The 11,160-nt window shown below is 58.0% G+C and overlaps 1 protein-coding gene across 3 annotated transcripts; it reads left to right on the top strand.

Moving 5' to 3' along the window:
- The first annotated feature begins 1,534 nt into the window (after window positions 1-1,534).
- On the top strand, window positions 1,535-10,633 carry PLEKHF1 (pleckstrin homology and FYVE domain containing 1). Of its 3 annotated transcripts, XR_004619010.1 has the most exons (3): window positions 1,535-1,655; window positions 8,985-10,059; window positions 10,137-10,633. XR_004619010.1 is itself a non-coding variant. In XM_034638460.1 (2 exons), the coding sequence occupies exon 2, from the start codon at window positions 9,002-9,004 to the stop codon at window positions 9,839-9,841; it is 840 nt and encodes a 279-aa protein (XP_034494351.1). In that variant the 5' UTR covers window positions 1,535-1,655; window positions 8,985-9,001; the 3' UTR covers window positions 9,842-10,633. The 3 variants fall into 3 exon arrangements, 2 of the variants coding, with proteins under 2 accessions (XP_034494351.1, XP_034494352.1); XM_034638460.1 differs by having other exon boundaries at window positions 8,985-10,633; XM_034638461.1 differs by lacking the exon at window positions 1,535-1,655 and adding an exon at window positions 1,680-1,884 and having other exon boundaries at window positions 8,985-10,633.
- The last annotated feature ends 527 nt before the right edge of the window (window positions 10,634-11,160 follow it).

Raw genomic sequence — 11,160 nt, 5'->3', positions numbered from 1 at the left:
GAGGCCGTGGCTTCTGTGGGACACTCAGTAAGCACTGTCTGTCCTGCTGCGGAGGTAACAGCAGACAAGGTGGAGGGGGCACGTGGTGGTGGTGGGGAGGTGGGCTCTCCAAGGCCACAACGGGTGGCCCTCTCACTCGCCTACCACCTCCACCCCCCTTGTTTCTCAGGGCCTCTCCCTCCCCTCTCCTCCCTTGCCTCATCCCCTTCCCTTCTAAGCCCATGTCCTGGCCTCACTCTGCCTGGGCTGGGAGAGGCACCGCCCCACCTCCCAGGCTCTGCCCACAGCGCCCAGGAGGGCAGGTCACCACTGCTCAGCTCAGGCCTCCTCGCTCCAGCCTCCAGGCCGCGTCAGCTCTTGCTCCTGCTGCTGTCTCTTGCCTTGGTCCTGGCCAGCAGACACTGCACTGGCCCGAGCCGGCTCCTCTCTAAAGTGCCCAGCATCTGCCGAATTTAGCAAGACAAACTGCCTCTGTGGGACAGACAGTGACCGCGTTTCTACTAAGTGCTGAACTCCATTCTCAGCACTGGAGATTCAGAAAGGCACACAATCAATATCGTCCAGTCCATGGGACTCACTGCCTAGGTGGGGGAGACAAGCCGTGAACACGTAAACAAGAGACTGAATAAGATGACTTCAGGTTGGAGAAATACTTGACAAAATCATAAAACTGGGTGAGGCAGTTGAGGGTGCTGGGATGGAGGCGGGGAGCTCCTTTGGGTGGTCAGGGAAGCCTCTGAAGACATGGCAGTTTGAGTTTTCAATGTCAAAAATGCAGCCATGGGAAAATCTGGAGGCAGGAGATGTGCAAAGGCCCAGAAGTGGGAACAACCTTGGGGTTTTGAGGAATAGGAAGAAGCCAGTGTGAGATGAAGTGTGGAGAGGGGACCAGAAGTAGGCTGGGACAGGCCTCCTGGAGTGGTGAGGCCTGGAATTTCATTCCAGTGTCCCAGGAGGCAGGGGAGGGCCCGGGTGGGGGGCAGCATAACCTGCTGGGAATGTTAGAGCGCGGGGAGTACATTCAGTGGACCCCCACTGAACTTGGCTCTCCTTCCATGCAGGTTTGAAAGTTTCCACTAGAAAAAGTTTAAAATATAAAAAGGTTTAAATGCTGCTGATTTTTAATATTCGGCTGCCTAGAGGAGATGACTGTCAGCGCGCAGCAGGGAGGCCAGCCACAGGCAGCACAAGGCATACTAATTCCAGGGCCTCCCTGGAGTCCTGCAAGGATGGTCTCCAGCGAGGTGGGAGCAGGCAGGGTGTGGGGCTGCGGCTGGCGACACGGGAAACTGGGCAGGGGCCTGGGGGAGTCAGACTGGAGAACCAGCCCCGGGAGGTTCAGAAAAGTAACTCGGTCCAGGTCCTGCCAGCGGCGACCGCCCACCGCCACCCCATTCTAACTGGGGCCGCTCCGCCCGCGCAGACTTCCCAGGCACTCAGACCCCGGGAGCCTAGAGCTCAGGCTCCGCCCCCGCCCGCGCGCCGGGGCTCCGATTGGCGGAGCCGCCGCGGGGGGCGTGTCCGGCGAGAGTGGGACTGCAGCCGCGCGGGCGGGGCCAGGGTAGCCTAGAGCCTGACCGGAAAGCCGCGGCCCAGGGCAGACTCGCGGAGGGGTGTCGGGCGGGGCGCAGGCGCGTCGGGACCCGGCGGAGGAGGTAAGGGCACTCGGCCGGGCAGGGGCGCGCGGGGAAAGGAGGTTACCTGCCCGCCGCCTCCGATCTCACCTGGCCGCCCTTCCGAGGTGGCTCCGGGGCTCGGGCGGGACAGGCGCGCAGCAAGAGCCACCTCGGACTCTGACGCGGAGAAGGGCGCTTACTGCTGGTTGGGGGTGCTGGAGGCGAGGTGGAGACTGCAGGGACTCCAGGGAGGGCGGGGTGAGCACAGGTAAGGGAGCTCGGGGGTCGAAGCCGGGTCCCCGGATATGTGTAACATGCGCGCGGAGGACATCTGGAGGCGCCCGCGGGTGCTGCCCCCCGGGGTGGCAGGGATCTCCGCACACCTGTAGTTCCTTGGCAGAGAGTCCTGGCCTGACGCCGCCATCGGGGGGCCTCACTCCTTGCTCCCAGTTTTCGGGGTCTGCACAAGTGAGCAGAGTCAGCAGCCCCAGTGGACCCGGGAGGTGGGGGGAGGGTGGCAGTGCTTTCTGGCTGGCCGCGGTCCTCTCTGGCCTCTCTCACTGTGGAATAGCCTGGCCCCCGAAGGGTTGGAGTTTGTGATTTTTGGTAGGAGTTGTCAAAGCTGGGCTTCATCTCCCATTTCACAGAGGAAGTCACTAAGGCAGGCCCCTAGAGATGGCAGTTCCTTCCCAACCTGGAATCAGCTGGAATCTCCTTCCCTTTCTCTTCCTGAACACGAAAGAGTTAAGCAGGGAAGCTGTGTCTTCAGTCCCCTTTACGGGGGGGAGAAGGTTGGTTCCAAAGGTTCCAAAGTTCCAAGGCACTCTGAAACTTGATCTTCACAGTGCAAGGAAAATACTGGTTTGCAATTTAAACAAAGCTCTTATCTCACCCCAGAGGGTCAGAAGCCAGCCAGGAGGGGAGGATCATTGCTGGGGCCATTCTTGGCACAGAGTTTCCACTTAGTACTGGGCTGTTCCTGGGCACATAATTTCCACTGGGGTCTGTGCGGGCCGAGAGATGACTCTGACTTAGGCCTGTGTCTCTGCACACGTCAGCCCAAAGGGCTGCCAAGACAGGAGGTGAGGCAGCCCAGCTTAGCTAAGGGACCTGCCCAGGCGACCCGAAGGGATTCCTGGGTTGGGATGGGGTTGGGGGGTGGGGCAGGGGATCAGGCATTTGGAGAGGGGCCCCACCCTCTGGACTTGAGGATTTCTGATTCTGTCTTTGGTCAAGAATGCCTTCTTGGAGCTGGGCTCTCCCATCACTCCACGGAGCCCTTGGGCGGTATTTTGATGATGGCGGTGGTACTTTCCCCTGTGGGGCTTTCTGGAGGATTAAGTGAGAGAATACTTACAATGTGCTTACTACTATAACTGGTGAGCTGTAAGCTCCAGTTAATAGCACCTCACGTTTATTTTCCCTATAACTTTTTTTTTTTTTTTTTTTTTTATGGAGAAGGGCCTCCAGGAAGCACAGGTTAGACAAGGCTGAGGGGCAGCCCCTCTGGAAGGAAAGGACACTTGGATCATGGCACTCTCCTCAGGGTACTTGGAGAAAACCTCAAATCCTCATCTTGGCCTCTGAACCTTCAAGACTGGCCTTTGCTGGCCCCTTTGACCTTACCTCTTACCCCTCACTCCTTCCTCTATGGCCTCCACAGGTCGGATTCCTGAGCTGTTCCCAAGGCCCAGAACATTCTTTCCTCCGGCCTTTGCATGATTGGCTCTTTCCCAGTGTTAAGCTCGGTGCAAGGTTACTTCCTCACCAGGCTTTGCCTGACCCCCACCCCCACCCCAGCTCTGCCAGGCAGATCAGCCTTTTGCTTCAGGGCACTTAGCACGCACCATCAGAAATTACCTTGTTGATTTACTTCCTAGTCTGACTGTCCCACCAGGGAGTCTGTTGCTAAAGGGCCTGGTCCCTACGTCTTTGCTGTCACCTGGTGCCAAGCGCGGTAGGACTGTGTCTAGCACACGACGGGACTTACACTACACATTTGGAAGGTGAAATCCAGCAGGCATGGGGGCACAGTGGGCCTGGTTGGGGCTGGAGGGAAGGAGGGGCGGCGATCAATCAGCCTGCCCCCAGTCAGAAGAAGCCAAAGGACAAGGGGCCAGCATCCTGACTCCCCACCTCTGTGATCTTGGCCAGGTACCTCCCTCTCTGATAAGCAGTGTCCCCAGCTGTAGCTCTCCCAGAAGGGTGGACCTGGATTCCCCTCCTAGGTCCTGCTTTCCAGGGTTCCCAGGGTGGGGCCCCAGACATCTCTCTCAAATCACACAGCCTGTTTCTGAGTGGAGGAGAGAGCAAGTTCCCTCGGGACACAGCCCTGTGTCAGGTCCGTCCTGGAGTAGGTGCGTTCTGCATTTGACAGCATGGGGTGGCGTGGATGAGATATAGATCAGGGGTCTGCAAACTTCTCCTGTAAGGAGCCAAATGGTCAGTGTTTTAGGCTTTGCAAGCCAGTGTCTGTTGCCGTGTTCCAATGAATTGGATTTAGAAAAGCGGGCACTGGGTCTGACCCAATCTGGATTGGCCAGCCCTGGTGTAGATCGCGTGTGACCCCTCAGCTGTCACGTACAGGACCCTGGCCATCCAGCAACACTTGCAGCATGGCTTCCCACACCCCAGTGCTGACCGAGCACCTTCGGCCCACTCGGGTGGTGGGATCACTTGTGTTCAGGAGGGCCAGCCCAGGAGCCTGGCGGCCCCCCAAACCCTTCCCCAAAAGCAGCTCTAGTCATTTCCCTGCCGCCAGACACTGACGCTTCTCAAGTGTCCACCCTCTGTCAGCAGCCCAGGTGCTGGGTACCACACTGGAATCAGCACAGGCACTGTCCCAAGGCTGGAGGCTGTCCTGAGGCAGGCCAGTCCCAAGAGAAATGGGTCAGCTCTCTCCTCCCCTGTCTTAAAGGAGGGAGGTTCACTTCTTTGGTGAGAACAGTAAAAAGGAGGATTCCCCAACTGCTTGAGTGAAGGGATGCTGTATTTACCAAGAAAAATCTCCAGGCCCTGTCAAACCAGGTGTGAAGTTATGGTTGTGGGAGGGGTGGGCGAACTTGGGGGGAACCCTGGGAGAATGTTGTCTGCCCAGCCCTCACCCAGCCTGGGACCCAGTATAGGCTCATGGAGGAGAGGGGCGTGAGAGCCTTCTGGATACCGCACTCAGTGTGTGGGATCAACTCAGAGCCCAGACCCCTTTCACAAATATCCCACCCTTCCTGGGCCACCTGTGGCTGCCGGCAACCGGGCGGGGGCAGTTAGGGCCTGGAAAGGATCTGAAAATCATTGGCTGGGGCCAGGCAGCATGGGGGTCTTGCATGGGGCATCCCGGTACCCCCTACAAGGGACAAGGGGACAGTGTTGTAGGCCCTGTCTTGCCTAAACCTCTCCCTTCCCTGGGTTCTGCTCTTCACTTCCTCCATGCTGCCCACCTGGGTAGCTTCGGGTCAGAGGGGGACCTGGGCAAGCTGGCCTCTAGAGCTCACCACACCCCCCAGGGCCAGATGGGGGCCGTCTGCTCTCTTCCATCTCAGCACATAGTCTGTCTGCCTGAGCAGCCAAATGTGTTAAGCCTCAGTCCGTGGCCATCAGATTGGGTGACACACAGCTCGGAGGGAACAAGTGGCATCCTTCCTCATTGCTCCCTCCCGGCATCGCCTGTGTCCCTGAGCCCTGACACCGTGCGGTCAGGGGAGGCCCGGCCAGGTGACCCGCTGTGAGCCCTGCAGGGTGGAGCTCCCAGCCAGTGGAGCTCAGGGCTCTGGGTGCAGACTCTGTCCTGTGACTCTTGTCTTTTTGAGGACCTTACATTTAGAGAGAAAGAAAAAGAAGCTCACATTCCTACTTCCCGCAGTTGGCTGCTATTGTGATTTTATCACTTTGCTGCTTCTTTGTTTTAAAATAAAAGAAAGAATATTCTAGATAAAGGTGAAGTCCTCCTTGATCCACTCCCCGCACCCATAGCTGGTTACATCCAGGTGCGCTTTCTCCAGGCCCCTTTCTCCTGATTTCTGCTGGGGTCCATCACTGGTTTTTAACCCGTCTTAAGCAGTTTTGAGTGTGCAGTCCAGTGGTAGTAAGTATATCTCCATTGTTGTGAATCATCTCTAGAATTCTTTTCATCTTGCAAAACCGAAACTGTGTACCCATTAAATAACAGCTCTTCTTCCTCCTGCCGGCCCCCAACCTGGGCAACCACCTTTCTCCTTTCTGTCTCTGTGAATTTGACTACTTGCAGTGCTGCATGTGAGTGGAGCCATACTGTACTTGTTTTGTGACTGGCTTATTTCACGGAGCGTAAATGTCTTCAGGGTTCATCCATGTGGTAGCAGGGGTCAGAGTTCCCTTCCTTTTATGGCTGAATAATCTTCTGTTGCACATTTGTTCAGCTGTTCACCCACCGATGGACATTTGGGTTCCTTCTGCCTTGCAGCTACCGCGAATAATGCCGCTGTGAACGTCGGTGGGCAATAGCAGGAGACCCTGCTTTCCAGTGGGGAGACCCTGCTTTCCAGTGGGGAGACACCCAAGAATAGAATTACTGGGTCATATGAGATTTCTAAATTTGATCTCTCGAGGAGCCTCCATACTCTTTTTCTTAGTGCTACACCCATTGACATTTCCCCCAACAGTGCGCCAGGGTTTCAACTTCTCCACGTCCTTGCCGACACTTGTTATGGCCTGGGTCTTTCAGGTTTTTATTTATTTTTTAATAGTAGCCACCCTCATGAGTGCAAAGTTGCATCCTCTCCATCTTTATTCGTGTTTCTAGTTCTTAAACACGTTTGCAATGTTGCGTAATGTGTACACATAAGCTGTCACATACCGTCCGGCAGGTTGCTTTTTCCCCCCGCAGTGTCTGATGTCTGTTGTCACTCCACGTTGATCCACAGAGATTGGGTGAGTCTTCGTAGCTGCCGGCAGTCCTCTCGCGTGTGAGTGGCCTGGGTGTGGGACCCGCTCCCCCGCCGCTAGGCATCTCTGTCATCTCTGTCATCTCCGCTGCGGGTCATGAACTCAACGGCTCTTGGGGGTCTTGGTTTGCCGCGCTCTGAGCTCCTCCTGCGGAGCCCTCAGCCAGCCCATCCCAGCACTCAGCCCACCCGGGGCCTCTGGAATTTTGCCAGATTGTCCACAGCAGGGACCCAGTGATCAGTCCTAGCAGGACAGCCCAGGTCTGTCACAAATAATCAGCGAGGTTTGCAACACACAGCCAAGATTAGCAACCTAAAAATAGTGGTTCTTACATAAGGTGGTGTGGGCAGCAATTCTCAGGATGCCTTGTGGTCTGAAGGGGGCAAGCGGTCTGTGACTCAGGGGGCCGAGCACCCCTCTTGTGCAATGCATCCCGCCCCCACCCTGGGCCCCGCTCTGGTTTCCCACAAGTGGTCTGACTTACAGAACTGCAGTGTGGTGACCCAGAAATACCATGTGCGTGATTGGCTTGGCCAGGGTCATGCTGTGTATGCCTGTGCACACGTGTGCACATGGCGGTGGCCGTGAGGTCAGCTCTCACTCACCTGCTTCCTCCTTGGATGTAAGGCTGACTCATGCACGGCAGGTCCTCGGGGAGCTTTGGAAAGGTTCCTTCATTCGCTAGCGAATTACAGAACACCTACTGTGTGCTCGGCACTGTTCTAAGCACTGAAGATACTGTAGTGAGCAAGAAAAGGTTCCTTTTCTCATGGAGCTTAGAACCCAGTGAGGGAAATGGAAAACATGTAAGCAAATGATCGATAGACAAGAAAATAGTAGGCCCTGATAAGTCCTGGAAGAAAAAACAAAATAGGTAACATCTTAGAGCAAGGGACAGCAAACTTTTTGTGTAAAAGGCCAGGTAGTCAATATTTTAGGCTTTACAGCCCATGGTATCTGTCACCACTAGTCATCTCTGCCATTGCAGCATGAAAGCAGCCACAGACAATTTTAAGTGCATGAGCGTGGCTGTGTTCCAATAAAACTTTATTTACAAAAACAGGCTGCGGGCCGGATTTGACCCTCAGGCCATAGTTTGCCAAGCCTGTACTTGAGATGGCGTTGTCAGAGACCCCTTCCGAAGGGAGGTGAGAACTGAGAGCCCAGTCGCAGGATGGAGCCAGCATGGGACAGCCTATTTTAGGCAAGACATGATGGTGCCTTGCTGTGATTCAGTGGTACACCCGTGTGGGGAGAAGTGGGCAAATTCTGGCCAGTTGTGAGAGAGAAAAATGGTGGCGCTTGCTCATGAGGTGACTGTTGGGGGTACAGGAAAGAGGAGATTCAAGGATGAGTCCTAGATTTGGGGCTCGAACAAATGGGTGAATGGTGGTTCTGTTCATGGAAAAGAAGAACGGGAGGGAAAAGATGGGTTTGTGCTGGGCCTGTTGAATTTGAGGACCTTCTTAGATGAGCAGGTGGGAAATCACGTGGGCAGGTGGACGTCCATGGCTGGAGGGTTGACCTGGGGAGTCAGCAGTATTTGGGTGGTCTTCCAGAGGGTTGAAGGGAGTGTGTGGACAGAATGGGGGGTGCTGGATGAGATCTGGGCCATCGACATTTCATGCCTGGCAGAGGAGGACAGAGTGGGCCTTACACTCCATGGAGGAAGGCGCTGTCTCCCGGGGAACAAGCTCTGGGAGCTTACTCACAGAGCCTCAGTTTCCCCCATCATTGGGGGATTCTGCATCCTCGAGCTGGTTTGGGGACTAAATAAGATAGTAGTGCTCGACATGGAGGAAGCACTCAGCAGGTGGTATCTGCGACGCAGGCATGGTGACCACTGAGCCACAGGCCAAGGGAGCCGGCTGCTGGTCTGTGATGGTTTGGCTTGGTGGGTGGCGGAGTCTGTGATGGGTTAGGGTTGCAGACACCTGGTGCCTGGCACTCGCTGTCCCGATACGTGCACCTGCACCTGCCCGTTCCCCCTGGAGCAGGCCCAAAGTGCCTAGTCTATCGTGCTCTTGGGAGCCCCGGATGGCAACTGGGGCTCAGTAGCCTTGCCCCTTGGGTGGACAGCACTGAGGCGTGTTCTCCTCTGGCTCCCAAGGCTGCCCAGGTAAGTTGAGCCCGCACTGGCCACAGTGGTGGCCTGGCTCAGTCACACGTCTTCTCTGCCGCCCCCCATCCTCGACGTGCCCCTCACTGGGGACTCCCCCTTCATCTCTGGCTGCTCCTTGTTGAAGAGTTGGCTCGTGACTTCTGGGGCAGCGAGTTTGTGTGGTTGGCTAGCCGTCTGGGCCCTGTGGGTTACACTGGGATAATGAGTGGCTTGTCTGGCTGGGGGGGGCGGGGCGGGAGACAGTAAGCTGGGTGGGGGTCATGGGCCGTGTGGTCCCACCCCCCCCCCACCCCGGGCTGGACCCTCACCTGCCGCTCCTCCCACAGCCGGGCTGCGGGAGAAGATGGTGGATTACCTGGCCAACACGGAGATCAACAGCCAGCGCATCGCGGCCGTCGAGAGCTGCTTCGGGGCGTCGGGGCAGCCGCTGGCCCTGCCAGGCAGGGTGCTGCTGGGCGAGGGCGTGCTGACTAAGGAGTGCCGCAAGAAGGCCAAGCCGCGCATCTTCTTCCTGTTCAACGACATCCTGGTGTACGGCAGCATCGTGCTCAGCAAGCGCAAGTACCGCAGCCAGCACATCATCCCGCTGGAGGAGGTGACGCTCGAGCCGCTGCCCGAGACCCTGCAGGCCAAGAACCGCTGGATGATCAAGACGGCCAAGAAGTCCTTCGTGGTGTCAGCCGCCTCCACCACCGAGCGCCAGGAGTGGATCAGCCACATCGAGGAGTGCGTGCGGCGGCAGCTGCTGGCCACGGGCCGCCAGCCCAGCACGGAGCACGCGGCGCCCTGGATCCCGGACAAGGCCACGGACATCTGCATGCGCTGCACGCAGACGCGCTTCTCCGCGCTCACGCGGCGCCACCACTGCCGCAAGTGCGGTTTCGTGGTCTGTGCCGAGTGCTCCCGCCAGCGCTTCCTCCTGCCGCGCCTGTCGCCCAAGCCCCTGCGCGTCTGCACCCTCTGCTACCGCGAGCTGGCCGCCCAGAAGCGGCAGGAGGAGGAGGAAGAGCCGGGCGTGGGGTCCCCCGGGCAGCCCGCCTACCTCGCGGGGGCCGTCTGCGGGGCGTCCAGTGGGGACGATGAGGACTCTGACGAGGACAGGGAGGGCAGTGGGGACGGCGACTGGCCCAGCCGTGTGGAGTTCTACTCCTCGGGCGTCTCCTGGTCAGCCTTCCACAGCTGACCGGGCTCCGCGGCTGTCGGGGAGGGCCTCCCGGTCCCTTCGGCACCCGAGCGGACTCCGTGGCCCAGGCCCCTGCGAGGGCGGAGTTCCCGGGCTGCCCCCCACCCCGGCCCCCCCGGCCCCGGCCCCGTGGGTGGCAGGGACCGTGGGAATGGCTCTTTCTCTGCGGACCCCGGTGCCTTTGTGCTGGACTTTGGCATCCCTCTTTTCCACTTCAGGTAATTCTCTTTCCACTTCGCAGACTCAAAACACTGTGGCCTCTTAGGAGCCAATAAATGCCTTTTCTTGGCCCTAGGAGCTGTGGTCCCAGATGATGCCTTGAACTAAACAACCCCGGGCACCTTTCAGGACCAGAGGGAAGACAGGACTGGGGGAGGTCCCCTGAGGCCGTGCACCCCAGCACCTGCCTGCCAGAGAAGCACACCCCCAGGGAAGACTGGGAGTGCTGGAAACCAGTTCTGCCCATGCACCTTGCTGGCACCCACCTGCCCAGATGGCTGGGCCTTCTCAGGCCAGGCATGTGGGATCACCCTGAGCCAGGCAAGAGACTGCCATGCCCACCAGGCGTGGGACTGCAGCCTGGCTCCCTGGGGTCCAGGGCACGTGCCCGGACCTCTGGCCCCATCTCCCCTCTCTCAAGGTGTCTGATGCCCCTTGGTCCTGTCCTTGTCTCGCCCTGTGGCTAGGGAAAGCAGTGTTTTCTGTTAGAACCCTTCATTGCAAGTGACAGAAACCCTACCCACACTGATTTAACAATAAAAAGAACGTTTACTGACTCACATGGTCAAAAAATTCAGGAGTGTCTTGCTTCAGACACAGCTCATCAGGGGCTGAAACCGTGCAAGGTGGCAGATGTGCACAGCTGTCCCCCACGCTGGGTGTCCCAGGAACACTGGCAGCACAGTGGGGTCAGACATTCATGCCACACCTGGGCTGCTTCCCGAGGACACGTCCCTGTCCACCTGCGTGCTCTGCCCACGGCCTGGCACCTGTAACCCTGTTCCCTTGGCATGAGTCATCTAAATGGATGGACAGTGAGTACACACACAGCCCCTGTCCAGCTCTGCCTGGGCCTTCCCGGTTTAAAGCTCTCCCAGGCGGCCTCCTGCCCGGCCTGCCCCTGGGGACGGTGTCGCTGAGTGGGGAAGCCCCAAGTGCAGTTAGTGGCCTTGCTCAGAGCTAGTGTGTTGGGGCTGGAGCTGGAATGCCAGCCTCCTGAGGCCTGGCCCACAGCTGGCGACATGGTCGTGGGTCCTTTGATGGTCTCCCGATTTGCTTCTGCTCTGGTTTTTCCCTGTTGGAGGGCTGACCTCGGCCAG

This window comes from Ailuropoda melanoleuca, chromosome 12, assembly GCF_002007445.2.
Source record: "Ailuropoda melanoleuca isolate Jingjing chromosome 12, ASM200744v2, whole genome shotgun sequence".
Classification (NCBI taxonomy): domain Eukaryota; kingdom Metazoa; phylum Chordata; class Mammalia; order Carnivora; family Ursidae; genus Ailuropoda; species Ailuropoda melanoleuca.
Note: the sequence above shows the minus strand (reverse complement) of the source record. Positions and strands in the feature narration are given on the sequence as shown.

What these genes read in the sequence shown, in the direction of transcription:
- PLEKHF1 (XM_034638460.1), top strand. Translation starts at nt 9,002, where the DNA reads ATGGTGGATTACCTGGCCAACACGGAGATCAACAGCCAGCGCATCGCG.